The 18,349-nt window shown below is 38.8% G+C and overlaps 1 protein-coding gene across 4 annotated transcripts in view; it reads right to left on the reverse strand.

Annotated features, from left to right (window-relative positions):
* The window catches only part of LOC149785793 (putative ammonium transporter 1), a 94,017-nt gene that overhangs the window by 36,112 nt on the left and 39,556 nt on the right, over positions 1-18,349 (reverse strand). For all 4 annotated transcript variants that reach the window (XM_089979724.1, XM_089979726.1, XM_089979723.1 and 1 more), the window contains one exon: positions 12,720-12,947. In XM_089979724.1, the coding sequence (XP_089835850.1) occupies positions 12,720-12,947 (228 nt within the window). The remainder of the gene's footprint in view (positions 1-12,719; positions 12,948-18,349) is intronic.

Consider the following 18,349-nt stretch of genomic DNA (forward strand, 5'->3'; position numbering starts at 1 on the left):
ATCACTGAACACTTTATAGTAATACCACTATTTAGCATTAAAACTTCAAGAACAACGTGTGGTTGACCTCACTGTGGCTATGGCAAGTTGCCAAATGGACAGATGGCCGATCGACATTCAGCCGTTACTACCTAATGCCGAACGACAAGCTTGCCTACCTTATTCGAAAGTCGACGAGTTATGTCGAAATTTGTTGGAAAATTTGTCCAAACCTGTAGCGACTAGATTAAAGCAAATAACAATAAAAACACACATAGAATAAATAATTATTACAACAAAATCATGTACCCGTATTGATCCTGGAATTTTAATATTTCCGCATTTTCCAATAATAACGATACAGCTCTGTTTAAGAGTCATTTCGGTGACACTTTCGACGCAGAAAAACCCCAATACTTTTTAAAATTGAAAATAAACAAAATACAAACGAGAAGGAAACACATTACCATGTGACATGCAAGAGGCAACTATTAAAGACTGCATCAAAATGTATCCAGTTTATCGTATTTGTTTATGCGATAGCAGTAATAGGGGGCTGTTTAGGGACACTGGAGAAGCCAGTCAAAAAGGTCGTGGGCACGATTAGGGACAATGGGACTTTAACATGGGAAATACAATGGGACTTTAACATGGGAAATACAAGATCGACACTTTGGGGACAATGGGAAAATGCATTACAGAACCCCCTGGGCCTGTACAGGGACAATATTTATAGGGGCAAGGGAAAATCCAGTCAAAAAGGTCGTGGGTCTGTATAGTGACAAGGGAAAATCCAGTCAAAATGGTCGTAGGCCTGTATAGCGATAATGGGACTTACCATTAATAAAGGGGCAATAGGAATGGAACAGGTAGGGTGACGTCACGGTACTGACGATGAGCAACAATGTAGCAAGGAGCTGACCTCAATCGGAGCAACCAGCGGAAGAAAAAAAAAAATAAATCGCGTGTGGGAACGGGAATGGCGGGACAGAGACAGATATAATACAGACATTATACAACAGACAAACTACAACTAAAAAAAAATTAGGCAAGAAAACAAATCTTTTCGAGGCATATGAGTGGCTCTGAAAAGGGCCTTTGGGTTTTTTTTTCTTCTCAATTTCTTCCACCAACTACTCATATTTTTCAATCATTCCTTTCTTCTTCTTTTTCTATTTCTCTGGCATCCAGTCAGGATGGCCCATGAATCTAAATGTTTCCTGCACCTTCATCCAGTTTTCATTTAGTCTCTCAAACTCATCTTTGTTCTTTCTGTTTTCTCTTTCCTTTCTTTCCTCACACCACCTTTCTTTTATCTTCTTCACTTCTTCTTCCATCACTTTTCTCATTAGTTCTTCTGATTTCTTAAGCTGTTCAATCTCCCACTTCACAAAAGACCACTCTGTCCGATGCAGTATGTCTTCCAAAAACGCCTGACTTTCATTATATTATCAAGGGCCTCCTTCATGCTACCCACTCTCACATACGAAAGTTGATTGAAACCTCGTAACTTTTTGACTTCCTCTTCGATCATGCCCTGAACCAGATCCCTAGCTAGTTTCAGACCGGTCGCTTAACTTGTCACAAAGTCCTTGGTAAATGGATACCTCCATTCCTTCTCTAGCCTTTCCACCACATAGGCGGCATCCACCATTTAGTACCAACTGTCCTTTAACTGGTTAAACAGCTCTACTGTCATCTTTGTTTATTCTGTGTAGAACGACGCGAACGACGAACGCTTTGACTTTATATATGCAAAGTATGGACGCGAAGGAAAACATCCCTTACACTCACTTCACATATTATCTACTAAGAAAAAACACAACCCAGAATATACTATTCACAAATCCCAATATATCTTATCCGCGCACGGAAAGGAGAAAAAAACCAAACCCAGTTATACCATCCACACAGAAGGGAAAGAAAAAACCACACACTCTACTATCCACACAAACGTACGCGAACGCTTACAAACCCCAAAAATCTACTATCCACACAAGCGTATGCTCACTTATACAAACACACACTCTACTATCTACACAAACGTACGTGAACTCATACAAACACACACACATACAGACTCAATATCATTAGTAAAGGAAATAGTCTTTATAATCACACTACTCCTCACTCAATCAAATTGGCAATTTGAATAGTCTCTTTTCTAGAGTATTGTGGTAACCCTGAAAAGGGATGTTTGTTTTTGAACTCCAGGTGCAACGGGTTAATGGTAGCACCTCCTCGGTCTTGCGCCACAGACACAACGTCGGCTCTAGTCATTATCCCAATCGAATGTAGCTGCTGAGAGCGTGGAGGCAGCTTGAGTGGCCTCAGCACCCCAATCTTCCGTCTCTGGGAAAACTTCCCTGTCTTCTCGTAGGTCAAGAGATTTTCCAGGTACGCTCGATAAGAATAAGTATCCATGCTGTTGCTGACCAGTTTGTTATTCAAGTACAAATCAAATGAGCAGAAGATGGAATGCATGAAATTGTTGACGGGAGCTAGTACCTCATCACCATCAAGTTCCGAATTGTCCTGATCTACAACTTTCACTTTCAAGTACAAGTAATTGCTATTCAGATCGATGCAGGCAGTCCTTTGATTTCAAATTCGACGGGGTCAGTCCATGATAGAATAAACGGGATGAAATTCCACCAGTTGGGATTCAAGCATTGACATCATAGTGGGTGGCAAACAGATCCACTTCCGACTTGGAACAGGCATAAGACCCTCAGTGCATCATTTTTGTCTCTATGATTGAATAATCAAAAACGTCTAAGTCTAGGACGATTCTTCTTTTCTTAGTCTTTCTAGCTTTATGAGTGTGAAGGCTTCCGAAAGGGTGCTTGCTTCGACGTCTCGTTCTGCCTTGTCCTTGCTGTGGCGTCAGCGAAGCAGGAATGCTTGACTCGACAGCGTTCAGGGCATCTATAGACGTTTCTCGTAGACCCAAAATGTCTTTGCCTGTTTGTAGAAAGACATTTTTGCATGCTCTCAAGTAAGCTTCTTTAGGGTTTTGTTTGTCGATGATGATATTTTGGAGAAAATCTTTGCCGTGCGTCAATACGGCATCTTTCAAAGTTTGCAATCCTCGTGTCAACATCGGTTTCAAAACGGGGGCTACTGAACGAAAGGCTGATTTCAACATATCTCCTAAACCATGTCCTCGCTGTCGAGCGACGCCTCGGTACACTGGATACATGACTTACGAGTCGTTAGAGATTCGTTTTCGAAATTGGAGTTTCACTGTGACTTTCCCTTGGGAGAATGGAATATTTTGTCCAAGATCTCCTTTTATAGCAATGTTGACAGTGTTAAATTACAACTTGCTGACAGGGAAATAGTAAGGCTGTACAAATTCGTGGTGAACGTAATAGGTATTTCCACCATCCTCGTCAGTGACCGTGGATGAATCCACTTTGAAAGGAATGACACGCAGAAACGGTACAGAGGTGTTTCCCACCACGTTGTACTCCACCACATGGAAGTACACAAAGATCAAATTCTGTCCTTGGTTCAGTTCTACCGGGGATCCAAAAGCCTTGTAAAAATCGATGTTGCTGTTGATCTCTGGGCTCAAATTCTCTGTTACCATCTGTGAATGTCCACCCAAAATTTCAAACAATGCACGATTAAAAGTAGTACCTAACGTTTCGGTATCCTTAAATTTCATCATTAGGCGGCGAGCCACTTTATGGCACTCAATCTTAACACTTTTTTCTTGGCATTTAGCAATGCTTTGCCAAACGCTTCCTCGAGCTATCAGCAATGGTGTCCACCAAATGTTGACCACTAAAATAATAGCCTGGCGGAATTTTCAACGTGTAGAAGCTTAATGATGCATTTTTGTTAGCCGGATTTATGATACCGGAAAACTTGATTTTAATCATCTGTTGCAATTGTTCGTTCCTGATTTCGACGTGGAATGTGCATTGCTTTTCAGTGATGTTTTGAATTTGTGTAGGGTGAATCATTTCCACCAAAGCCAAATCCCAAGGGGCTTCGTGATCGAATTGGATGGCCTGAGGTAATTTAGTTGTGTAACAACACAAAGTATTGTTGGGAAACACTTACATGGAACTGTCACTGGGCAAGATAAAGTAAAATTGGTTGTTGTTGTTCATAGTTCCAGAGTTCTGCGCCTGTTTGAGGGTTCACTCGAAGTCAGAGGAGTGTCTCCGTCCAAAATGTTGTTGTTGTTGGGGTGGTGACTGACGTTGGGCACAATGCTCCCGTTGTTCCCGTTCGAGGAGCATTTCAGGGAAGGATTGGGAAGAAGGTAACCGATGCAACTGCTCAGCAAAATAGTCCACAATTGTTTGTCTTCTTGTCGAAAACTCAAATTGGCAATGACAGCACCGATGACACAATACACCACAAAGATTTGGCAGAAAAAGACGATTTCCGTTTTAGGCACACGTTCCACACAAAGGTTGTTATTGTAGATCTTGCAGAGAAGAACTGGGTGAAGGAGTGGTCACTACGGAGATAGCGGTAGCTGAGGCTGTGTGAAAGGGCAAGATGGTCACTTCTTTTTATAGTCAATGGCATGCCAAGCGTCGATCCAAGAATCAAAACTGGGAGAATATCCTTTCCAACGCACTTTGATTTCTTTGACACGTCGTTTTCCCACTTTAAGGGTTCTTCGTTCGAGAATGCTTTCAATGTCGTACACGTTGTCTTCTTTTTTGGTGACACGTTGTAACTCGGGGAAGTAAAACGTTATTTTTAACACTTCCCCGTTCATGTCTTTCAATTTATAGACGGGTAAGTTGTTGTTGTTGTTGTTGTAGGGTTTAACGCCATTTTTCAGCACACGATAGGCTATAGATGGCGGCCAGTATTAATGGTGGAGGAAGAACCCGGGAAAACCCCGTAAAGAGATTTTTGGACTTCAGAGGTCCCTTTCATCTTCTTGGTCCTTTTTATCTTGCTCCCACGAGTCCTCCCAGGATGGTTCCCAATACTCTTGTCAGCAAGGGTCCTAACAACAGAAGCAAAATTCCTCAGCGTTGTATCAACATCTTTTGACGAATGGTTATTTTCTTTTGAACCTTTTTGGCGAAGAACCTGACGAATATTTGGCGAAGCATTTTTTTCTGGTGTTTAGACAAATGTATCGTGCCTTTCAAGACGTTCAAACAACATTGGCACACGGTATCTTTGGAGGCAGTTTGAATAAGTTTATTTTCACATGGGTAGAGAAGCTTTGGACAGGACGGACAACATATCTCCATGTTTGAATAAGCGTAGATGCAGTACTTTCCTTTTCTTTCCTTTGGGTTCAGGAGAGGGATGGCTTCTGGGGGAGGTGACATTTTTGGTTGTTCAGAAGCACAAGAACACTGCTGCCCATTCTTTTTCTGAGGTCTTTTTTATAATGGAACGCGCCGCCACAGGCTAAATCGGAACAGTCCTTGCTTGGACAAATCCAGTCAACTCTGTAACATGCCCGATCTCTCTTGGACTTAGATGTTTGGAGCAGGTACTTTGTGAGCAACTGCCACAGCAACTAAAGAGGAGGAGGGTGTCACCGATGGATGAGAAAATTTTGGAGAGGCGGGTTTCCATTGTTTCATCAAATTAGGAATAACGGGTGTCAAATTTGGTTTGGCAGGCATCACCAACAAAGGAGAAGTGGAAGAACCTGAGGCTATTGGAGACGCGCTCACCGTCGTGGTTTGCGAATGTAAGGTTGCGTCCTGGCCGAAGTGTCTCTCTTGCTGGTAGAAACTGTTTTCTGAGGGCTTTTCTTTTTCTGGGGACTTTTTCTTTTTCTTTGAGGTTGTCTATTTCTGGGGCTGTGAGCTGTCTTCACACGCTGGTATTTTTCTTCTTTGGGCTTCGTTTGGTTTTTAGGGAGTGTGTTTTTTTTCTTCTTGGGGAGGACTTTGGGGGCATTAGGATCCCATTTTAAGAGGGAGAGAATGATGAAACCTCCTAGAGAACCGCTCTCTCCAGGTCTCAAAATGATTTGCTTTTTTGGTTTGAGTGTCAATGCGGGGATCGTCCAGTTGCGTCAAGGCTACTTTGTTTCTCTCAAGAAAGCTTTTGGTTTGATGAGGAATGTGAGTGATGCCTTGCAGTAATTGACGTGCTGTCACCGTAAACCATCGTAAGACTTCTTTGAGACTGGCTTCTACGAGACGAGCACGTATTTGTTGATTTTTTCGCAACTGATGCCGTACAAGGCGGGAATCAATTTGACGGGAAGATGAGACTGAAGGGACGTCATGTTGACGCTATGTGAGACAGACCCAAAGTGTCCGAGGCTTTTATAGATTTTTTGTTAAGTCAATGACGGGGACGTATACAGGACAAGCCCTCCGTCTTGACACCAGTGGTGAAACAAATGGGTACGAAATCGCAAATAATCTGAGATATTGGGTTTTAAATCCACGAGTAAATAGGCGTGTGGGGTTTTAAGTGGCATCGTCGTACGCATGAGTCAGCCAAGGCGTTCCTAACTGCTTGGCTAAGACTTGCACTTGCGATTTATCTCTAGGGCTTTTAAACAAGACCGCATAATGAGCATTGAGACTGATGGTGTGATGCGCTTTACTTTGTTGAAACAAATTTTGAGCAATGTAAATGACTCTAGCATTACGATGATGCCCGTTGCGCGTAAACTACGGTTGAATTTCTTCTTCGTCTTCACCTAACATGCCATCGAAAATGACCAGATGGGATTGCCCGGGGTCAGACACGATTCCGTCGTCTTCGCTAGGAATGCCTTCCACATACACGATGAAATCGCCTTGACTTTCTCGCAAGAGGCTGTACGCCGATTGCCACTCTTTGTAACACCAAACGATTCGTTGAGGTAAACCATCAATCAAATGATGTTTATGTTCGATCAAACGTTTGACAAATTCAGTTTTGCCTGAACCACTACTTCCTGAAATTAACATGTTAAAGGGATGGCGAAGATATAAGGCCTCCCAAATGGCACGATCTAAGTGTTCGGCGATGACTTTGAAAGTGGAAGAAGAGGGCGCAGAGACAGCAGAGGAAGCCATAGTGCAATGAATGTCACTTTTCATGCCAAGACAGAAAGACAAAAGTTTTTATACTTTTTCAGGACACGTTTATTGCAAGTTAAAATTCAACAACACGAAAGACAAAAATACATAAAAGCCAAGTGGTTAGGTACAGTAATAAAAAAAACACATCAAAACGATCAAAGTGGAATATAAACGAATCACTTTACAACATGTTTTTGGTAACCAAGGTGTCGTATCTACCGTGTGTAATGTTCTTACAGTCTCTATATGGGGTACAGGCACACAGGTATCCTCACGGAATGTTCTTTCGGGAATGTCCATGACAGTCCTGTCCTGAAGGGAGTGGTTGTCCTCGGTGACGGGTTCTTCTAGCACTGTCACTATTACAGGTTTAAAAGTTACTTTTTTCCTTGGACGTTTGAATTGAGGATCACAACTCTTGAGCACAATTGGCCACTTCTTTGTTCCAAGCCTCAAAACCCCAATTTTTCAAGTTACTTACATCTGTCCAATGAGGGTGTAAGTCACAAGCTACACACACATCGTCATACACATCTTTAGTACCTAAAAGTTGACGAATCTTTTTTTCCCGTAGAGGACGAGAAGTATCCAGATGAAAACGGAAGGCTTTTAACAAAATGAGTCACTCGTGGACATTTAAAGGGACGACTTTCATGTTTTATTTGGTGGTAAGTACTGTTCGTAAAGAGTCCACAAGGAATCGGCTGGTAAACGAAATCCCATAAAGCAAGTCACTAAGACACACACCACACGGCGACCCCAATTCGATGGACACAGTTCTAGTAATAAATGGTGGTAATCTTTCACCGTTTGAATAGTGTCATTGATTTCCTTCCACGGAATCTTTTGTATCATTTCTGATAAGGTATAACGGTACCAATTGCGCAAGTCCAGGTGGGCGGAGCTTAAGGTGTATGGAACATTGTATTCAGAATTAAAGAACAAAACTAGCTGTGATTGGTGCATTATGTAAGACTTGTACTTTCTGTTTGGCTTAAAAAAAAGTTGAGCCTCTTGGCAACATGTGAGTTTGTGTTAATTTCTATCTAGATCATATTTTGTATTTTTTATGATTTTTTTAAAATATGGTACACATGACTGAAAATGTGCTTGTTGTGACTAGATAACTCTTACCCCTGTCTAGTTCCAGTAGAGTTATCTCTCTTAAATGCAATGGAGTACCTGGTTATGTCATTGTCAAATTGACAATCTAGCATTGTTCTATATGACAGCGTGTGACATGCATGCCCAAGTAGGACAGAAAGTATATTTATTTCACAAAACATTAGCATTGAGGTATATGGAAAAACAATTGGTACCGTGATACCATAAAGGTTGTGGCATGGTAGCCCGTTTTATACCCTCTTTTACCGGAGGTAATAAGTGTACTTTCTGCACAGAGATCATCGTATGCTCAGAGATGATCCAGTGACGAATATAAATTGTTTAGTCACTAGTTCAGACACTAGACATCGCATAGAATTTTCCTCTAAAGACAAAATTCGATAACGTAAAAGATTTTGTTAATCCTCTAACTCTTCCTCTGTTGTATTATGACCAACATGTAACAAGTATGATGAGTAGATACCAGAGTCTTCTTGTCCTCGTCCACTTGAACAATGTTTAACCACTGAAAGTTTCCAAATGAATCAGTCCTCTTATACCATTCATGTGCCAGTGGTTTAAACACCGGTGACGTAACGGATGCATTTGTTTTTGCGTTTCACTTGTATTTTGAAAAGCTCTCGGTAAATGCGTTCTCTCAACTCCAAACTCGGCAAACCACAAATGATCTCTTGTAAAGTATCCATGATCATGTTAGTCAGTATTAATTTATTTAAAATCTTCTCCTAGAGAGAAAGTAATGGACATAGGGAGTAGTTTATGACCACTGCCATTCAGTGTTACGGTCAAGAATGTCAATAAAATCTTCTGATGTAAACGGTCTAAAGCGGAATAATAGGATGAACGCACACTTGATCCAGAGAAATCTGACACGTTTGTTGACTTTTTTTCACTTTCCTCTTGTGAATTTCTCGACACAAACGTTCTACAGTCACCCATTGAGATTTTGCTCTGGCAAGTCCCTGCCAAACTTCCTTGTAAATATTCTCTTGCAGTTCGTTTGGTAATCCTTGAATATTATTTTTTAATTGAGATTTAAATACTGGTCTCGGTGCTGTCCAACGTTTGACTCCTAGCCAAGCTGGTTTCCTAAACGGCACCGTATGTCACTCGGTCCCACTAAAGGAAGGTAGTGACAATTCGGAGACCATCGAGCATATTACAGGTAAGCCGAATCTTTCTGTGCCCACTGGTGTAGTGACACACCACAGCTGAAGCACTTGACTTTATCACCTTCGCCCAAGTAGAAAATTCCGGCTTTGAATAATTCTTTGGGGGTAGATCCTCCTAGATATTTAGGCCATCTTCCTTGGAAAGTTTGAAATCGCCTTTCAAAGTTGCAGTATTCAGGCAAACGCGCAGGGAACGAATATTCGTCTTTCACGGGTTCATTTCTATGAGGATAGGGTGAAATCGAGAGGAGTTTGCTTAGTTTTGGATGACATGCGAGGGTGGAAGCTGCATGGTGTCACGTGAAGGTTGACATCCACAATGAAAGCCAGTAATGAGTCCAGGATAACGAGTGGCATCGCTATTCCATCCGTCAGGATTGACGCGCACATCATCCATTTCCATGGAAGGTGTAATGGTAGTAGTAGTAATAACAAAGTTCCCATGATGCTTTACTGCATCGCTCTCATCGCAAGGCACAGCATCGCACTCCACTTGAGAATCGCCGAACTTGAATGATGTCTGTTTAAAAGGATTCGTCTTTCTCGCATGGTCTTGGTAGTGACAATGAACATTCGCAACTTCAGGCCACAACTGAAACACTGTACTTCGTATCCCAATTCAGCCTCAGGTCCCAAGTATACAAATCCTGTTCTAGCTAAAACATTCGAAATAGGTAATCCTTCCCTATCTGTAGGTCATTTTTGAAACGCAATAGTCACGCAAGAAGACAGGAAAATGGTATGGTTTGAACTTGGAGTTCTCATTGGGTCTCTCACTCGATTCTTGCTGTGGCAAAGTCAACCTTCTTGTTGGTGGCTATTCTCTTGGAACCATTTTTTTTTATACCGACATGTCCGTACGGTAAAGTGAAGTGGTTGGGAAGTCGCGCTCGCTTCTGGTACACAATTTGATACACTTTTTCCAAAGGCCGAATGACGAATCGGTGAGTGGGTAAACGTACAATCTTATGCGGTTCGTAGGTGGTCACTCTAAAGTTTCCATCCTCTCCAGACTGCAATCCTTCTTTCAATACCCCAAAGTTCACCACTAGACTGGTGCGATAATTGAGAGTCAATCCTTTCACTTTTATTTTAAATTAGCAAATTAATATATACCAAACCACAAGTTAAAAAGCATGTCAGGAGACAATCTCCTAATTACAACTTTTAATTTTAATGCAAGCTCCTCCGGTGCCTCAAGGTAAGACTCAGTTCTATTAGAAAAATCTGACAGAACCATAACAAAGATAAGTAGTTGTGCTTGGAGAGATTGAACGAGGGAATGGGTGGCGGGATGGGAGGGGGAGCTTCGGTTTACTACCCGTTAGGTGTGTGACACCGCCAGTGCGCGGGCTGGAATCCCCCACCTCATCCCTGACCTAAATGAAACTCCCCTAAGCATGGAAAACAAATTTTATCCATAGTAAAAAAAAGAAATAAAGGGATGGGACAGGGAATCTATGTGGGGAAAAGTACGAGGCAATGACGTCATGGGGCTATATAACATGGCGCTACGCGAAGTGGCTAGGCCCATGAAATAGCCTTGGATAAACACCCCATGCAGAACACTAGCAGACAATACACACACACACACAGGGAAATTGGATATTGGGAACCTAGTGCCTTTCTATATCCCTTTAATCAACTTTACAACTCCCATACTATATAGTCCCTTCCTTCTCCTTTTTCCCCCACTCCTACGAAAATTTCTCTAAACCCTTTTGGAATTTTATTAGTTATTAGTTTAAATAATAAAGAGGAGACCTACTCGAGTCGGGAGAAGTACATTTAAATAAAGAAAGTGTGGGCCGTCACTCGAGTACAGCCTGTTTCATTCTCAGATCAAATTAATGCGAGGAACGCCACATATAGCCACGCATATAAAACAATATGTTTATTTTTTATACCTCAAATCATATCAAAATTATCAAATGGATGTGTCGTTCCATATAGAAAAATATACTAAGACAAATGGGATATTTGACAAAGTCTTGCTGTCCCTACACAAAAACTATATAGCTCACACACAATATAGCATATAACACATAGCAAACACGGGACTTAGGAGACCTCTGGCAAAAGGTCACAAAAACACTAAGGGAAGGGATTTCGAGTAAGGTGAATGAAACATGCTCGGATGAACAACCTTATAGATAACACTAAGGACTTTAACAAATACCCAGTCAAAAATTTAACTTAAAATACATTTTTGATCAAATTTTTTCTATGAAAAGGAACAAACAACACACCTTGGGGGAAACACACATAAAACACCTTTTATTTTCGACACGTGGGGCGGGCATCTGTCTGGTGCCCCTCCCCCCCCCCCCCAAAGAAAAACAAGATTGGTCGCTTTCGATCTCTTTGTCGCCTAAAGTGTCGTTTCTTTTGTCGACCGAGTCATGTCTCATGTCCCATGTCAAATAAATTAGAGAACAGGGATTTTCTGGAACAATCCGTATAACTGGTAGTTACTCGCTGCGCAAAGTCTAGCGGATCTTTGAAGCTCCTTTGCCCCGATCGACGAAAGACATATCCGTCTAACTCGACGTTCTACTTACTAATCGGCGATGTACGGCCAAATATTTTTGAGCGTTTGAAGAGAACGTCTTTACTCTAGCTCTTGCAAGATCGCAACCACAGCCATTCGTCGTTATACCGAACAGGCTTGATCACGTGATCAAACGCTAAATGGACTAGAATGATGTCTGCTTAATTCGAAGCTTAGGAGACGACAAAATCAATGTGTTTTTTTTATATTTCAGTATGTGGGACATAAGCCAATATGAGGGATACTTTCTAAACACAAATCGTTTCTCAAAGACAATATTTTTCCCCCGTTTTTAATGAAAAGAAAAACAAAATAATAAAAAATATTATTGGCCCATTACATGCCATCGGAAAAACGCCCATCCACCCCTACCTCCGCCCCTGGCCCGAATGTGTTGTAGTCATAGATGGCAGACTAACAGAGTCTTTTTTTTACCAAAAAAGGTCCATACCGACCTCCACCCTATTTTGCAGGAAATGTTATTTTCTGAAATGATTGATTATGACCTTGGACGACAATTACAACGGTTATGACCGTAATGTTAATAATAATTTCTTTCACCAGCAGCAATATACATAAAATTATCTGTCGATGCATAAACATGATCATATGTTTTCGGTACCAGTTTAGAGCAAAAGAAGTTGTTATTTTTACGAAAAACAAACTGAGTTTGAATTTAAGTACTTATGCACACAATATTGTTATTCTGATATTTATAGCCTCCAGCACACATCCACGTAAATACGACTATTATGGGACCTATATTACATTACAGAGAGGTAGAGCTCTCAGTTTTCTTAATTTCACAAATTTTGCTGGAGGGCACATGCTACCTGTGATTGTATTTTTATGTTTGTGCTAATATACCTGTAAGAATACAGCTGTAAATTATATAGGCGTAAAAGTCGCATCTCTCGGCCACTGCTCCCGATACGATAGTGGCAGAGGTGGCGGCGAACACGTACTGGAAGAACCAAATCACGTAATCTGTGTTAGGCATGTCTGAGTGTGCAAAGTAGGTATAACCAATGAAGCTGTTTCCCTTCCCATAGGCAAAGGCGTAGCCAAACAGCCAGTAGGACACAGCGGCGAAAACTGGAAAAACACAATAAGAAGGACGTGAAGCGAAGATGGTTGCAAATCTGTGTTTAAATGACATGCATCTATAATTGAAAGATATTCAAATTAATCGACAATGCAAAATGTTCACATTCGTAAAAACGAAAAATATTGGAAGAAATTGATAAGAATGAATTACAGATTTTTTTTCTCGATTTAGGGAAGAAGAGTCTCCTATATTTTGTTTTCTTTATGGAGACTTTAATGACTTTTCGATAATTACTATCAAAGTCATTCTGATTATAAAATCATGATATTGGTTTAGATATACACCTGTAAACGACAAAGTAGAAGTGTATTGATGGAACACGAATAGCCCCGCCACAGTGCCCGAGAAAGAAACGTAACCAAAGTTTGTGTACGTACAGACAGACAGACGGACAAAAACATCACTATACGCTACCACTGTTGTGCCTGGTGTATAACTGTTTGGTTATTTAGGATTAATACATAAAATTGGACTTAGCCCAATTTACATTATTAAAATCCTAAATATGAATGTATTCCTGTCATGAAAGGGTAGGGGAAGTGGACTAACTTGCCAGTGGCTTGAACATATTTCAAGAAAAAGCTCACTTGACAGTCATCATGCATGTGGAAATATAATTGGTATTCTATGATTCTATGAAGGACATTCTGTTTCAATATACTTTTTTCTGCCATATTAATTTAAACAAATGTTTCTAGAAATTGAACCAAATTAAAATCTTCACATTAAATGATTATTTTATTTGTCCTTTGAATCGTCATTAGATCACTACTTTTCTGTTCAGAAAGGACGAGAGTCAAATCAAATCAATAGTGAAATCACGGCTTTCTCCGATATTAATGCACGGAATTATTAGTACTTGCATCGATTATATACTATTATCCTTGAAGTAACATACACTCGATCTATTTTCTCTAGAATTTCACCTTATTATTCGTTTTTTCTTTCTTCTTTTTCTGATCAGTCGGAGTATTTCGTGTCTGGTAGAAATGTAGGGATTTAGTTTGCTCTAGGACTTGATTGGTATCTAAACCAATTCGGAACATATGTTGAATTTAATATTCAATTGAGGAACCCAGTCACTGTTTATGTATTGAACTGAAAGAGCTGCCTATTTCCATGGATAAATTTCATGTTGTGATAGAAGTGAGTTGTTATTTTCATTGTTATTCCCAAATAAAATTACACAAGTCACTTACATTGCAGCAATAGAAAATCAGAAAAGCGAATTAATTCTGTACATCTTGATCATATCTTTAATAATTAGAGTTTTAAATGTGTATGGTATCAAACAAAAAGGCACACTCTTGATTGATGAGTACAAATATCACTATAACTTATAATTCTCGTAAATAAATGAATGAATAAATGTGATTAGTTACAGTGAGGTCAGATGAAAGTATTTTGCTTCATCCAAGAAATCTGACGCCAGGAATTATCCATTAAATTATGACTAGTTTACCTGGAGTAATTCAGTTTCAGATACCTAGAATTTCCCCCAAATGAACTGCCAGCTGAAGCTATTAGTGTACATTCCAATTAATACCTGGGAGATAAATTAAATAGAGGTAGCTTCAGGAAAAATATTCTAAATATGATACCCGTGTTCTGGCCAAAGTCACAGATGCCATTATACTTGACCGATCACAGGTCTGAGTATCTAAATAAATACATTGCAGTGACCAACTTGAAATAACGATTAATTGTAATTTCAAGCATGTGGTCAGAAATACGTTGTTCGGTGCGCAAAAGGACAGAACAACTCGTTAAATTGTCATAATTATGAATGAAGCGTGAGAGTAATGTACATTTATCACTGACAAAAAGACAATCAAACAGACACCAGTAGCGGCCATATAGTTGGCCGTGGACAAGTGAAAAAGTTGTTGAATTTACAGGGTTTAATTACAGCCACAACAGAGGTATGCCTCATCTGGTCTGAAATAAATGTCATTTTAATGACTAATAATAAAGCGGTAGGAACACAACACTGGCGACAACGTGAAAAACTGAAGTTTTATATTCCACGATTGACGGGAGACTAAAATATGAAGAAAAACTAACATTGTGATAAGTTCGACAGATTTTAGATAGACGATATAAAATGTATCGAATTTAACAGGAAAGCAACATTGTCAGCATCCAAAGATAATGTATATTTGTTTACATGTTGAAAACGGGATAAACATGTGCGTAAAGCTATTTCTGTTGTAGATTCATATTCAAGAGAATGGAAGTGTTAATTTGTTGATTTCAAACATAAATGTATATATTTCTGTGTTTCAGAAACGATGCATATTTACAGATTGCTTTCAGTGATGATGCAAATGAAATTCAACGATGACAGAAATTAAAAAAGCAGCATCAACCTTGATAACCAGATGGTTGTAATTGTATTGTACTATCACAGAATAAATTACGTATTTCATGTGGGCAAATAGAGTGGTTTGTTCTCGGCAACATTTATAAAACATCTTTAAGATGTCATAAACTTTACCGGACGAGTTTATGACGATTCATTAAAATAGAGAATTGTTTGAAAATAATTAAAATATACATGATGACTCAATAAAAATATAGTATTTAGCAGAGTCATTATAGAAACGGCAAAATTTGACATAAATCTGAAATGATTACTACGTTTAAAAGCACTGAAGGGACGTTGCAAATAGGTTTCTTGATAGCACTTACAGGCAGTTTATCAAGAATAATCATTACTACGCTCCAGCCTGTCCCGTTGATTGCACACATATCAAATCAGTTATGGGAACAAATTAAACAGGAAAGGCAAAAGGTAAATAAAATGATTTAATAAGCTAGTTAAGTGAGAAATCTACATTACACAAGAAAGCTAGAAAAATAGTTCTCTCAAAAGAGTCTATGTAGGTCATAGAAAAATAGTTCTCTCAAAAGAATCTATGTAGGTCATAGAAAAATAGTTCCCTCAAAGAGTCTATATAGGTCATAGAAACACATTTCCCTCAAAGAGTCTATGTAGGTCATAGAAAAATATTTCTCTCAAAAGAGTCTATGTAGGTCATAGAAAAACATTTCCTTCAAAAGAGGCTATGTAGGTCACTAGAAAAATATTTCCCTCAAAAGAGGCTATGCATGTCACACGGATAATTTGTAACCGAGAGACAACATAGAGAAAAATATTAAACTGCGAATAGTTTGAGGCAAATATACTATTTCTACTTTGGTTAACCCAAACAGATAATTGGCACTGTTTTTATGCACTCTTAATTTTGTGAATGAAATATCATCTTAGCCGCTTGATGAAGCACCATCACGAATTGTACCTCCTCCACCAACCTTACCAAACCTTTCATAAACTTTGCAGAGAACCAGTCATTTCTATCTCTATGGTCATAGTTGCTGTCGTAACATTATTTTATTTAAACAGTTGTTTCCGCCATTTTGCCGTATGTTAACGTTTCTACAATTTTTCAAAGGAATGTTTTGGAAACATTTTCTCTCAAAGTTTTCTCTAATTAATTGTGCTTGCTTTTCAACACTTTCCAACTGGTATTGCCTGGTATCTTTTTATTATTATCTTTGCTGATGTCATGTTAAACTCGTTAATCTGTTTTGTTTTCACACATTTTACCATCAGATCACATATATTCTATTTTCGAATGTTTAACTTCTACAGAATTTACACAATCCCTTAATCCCCTTTCGTCTTGTGTAAAAAATATTTTTACTACATGTGTAAGTTAGTTCTCCGCTTTGAACTTTTCATGACAATAGTTCATTACATTTTCTACTTTTCTTATTTGCTGAGTAAACGGATCTTGTGTCAACGTATAGTAGCTCAGTATCATCAGGGAGTTGCATTGGTTGTCTTTGTTTTTACAATAGTATGTTCAAGAGGAATTCGGGGTTATGTCTTTTCAATTGGATACGTTACTTTCGGTATTGCATTCTTTCATGTGCATCTTTTTACAAGGCTTACAGTAAGCGACATTGGTTAGAACTCGGTAACACCTTTCTCTTCTTCGTATCTAGAACACACGTTTATACTATCATGGCTCTAGCTTTGAATTATCTAACAAAAGAAGCGAAACTAAAATGTTTGGTAAAATTAACAGATACTTCATTTCTCTAAGTTACAAAGTGAAAATTTAAAAGACACATTATTATAAATTGAATTCTAAAAAATCCTATTTGTCCTATCACAAGTTCAAACGTATATAATATTCCGAAATGCATTCCAAAAGATCTTGAATATGTTGATGTACCACTATGATAGAATAATCCATGTCTTTGAATGAGTCCTAATTAATTCCAATATAGTGTCTTAGTCCAAAAAGACATTAAGCACCTTGCATTTGAATGAATACTATAAATAAATAATTTCTTTCAAATTATATCTATACACAACCATAAACTTTGATCATAGACCCCCAGTGACTGATATTAAACAGGAATGAATAATTGCTTACCAAATCCCCTTAAATATAAACTGTCACCCGACTTATGACGCAACATATGTGCAGGAAAACTAATAATTTCTAAATTCGCTAACTCGTAACAAGGTCAGGTCTTGAACTCAGATTCAAGTAAACATCTTATTTACTTCTTAGTGTCATGACAAAATTCATATGGGCACAATCCTCGAACATGACAAAAGTCACGTACATATTACAACTTTAATATGCATAACGATACCCATAGCATTTTTATTTACCTAATTAATTTTCGATTAGCTTTTCAAAAAATAAAGCAACATTGAAATGTGACATGCAATGTATTTTCTTACAAACTGAAATGATGTTTTAGTTGACTTCATTAGCCAACGTTTCAAATTTCCTTGGACATAAATGAACGATATAAACAAAAAAGAATCAGTCTAAAAATCAGGTCAGATGCAATGTGTGGCAAAGGTACAATCAAAGTCTAAAAATCAAATCAGATGCAATGTATGGAAAAGGTACAATCAAAGTCTAATAATCAGGCCAAATGCAAGGTGTGGCAAAGGTAGAACCAAATTATGATAATCAAGCCAAATGCAATGTATGGCAAAGGTACAATCAAAGTCTAATAATCAAGCCAAATGCAATGTATGGCAAAGGTACAATCAAAGTCTAATAATCAAACCAAATGCAATGTATGGCAAAGGTACAATCAAAGTATAAAAATCAAGCCAAATGCAATGTATGGCAAAGGTACAATCAAAGTCTAATAATCAGGTCAAATGTAATGTATGGCAAAGGTACAATCAAAGTATAAAAATCAGGCCAAATGTAATGTGTGGCAAAGGTACAATCAAAGTCTAATAATCAGGTCAAATGTAATGTGTGGCAAAGGTACAATCAAAGTCTAATAATCAGGCCAAATGCAATGTGTAGCAAAGGTATAATCAAAGTCTATAAGTCAAGTCAGA

The sequence above is a fragment of the Sinohyriopsis cumingii genome, chromosome 13 (genome assembly GCF_028554795.1).
Source record: "Sinohyriopsis cumingii isolate HCF-2022 chromosome 13, ASM2855479v2, whole genome shotgun sequence".
Taxonomy (NCBI): Eukaryota; Metazoa; Mollusca; class Bivalvia; order Unionida; family Unionidae; genus Sinohyriopsis; species Sinohyriopsis cumingii.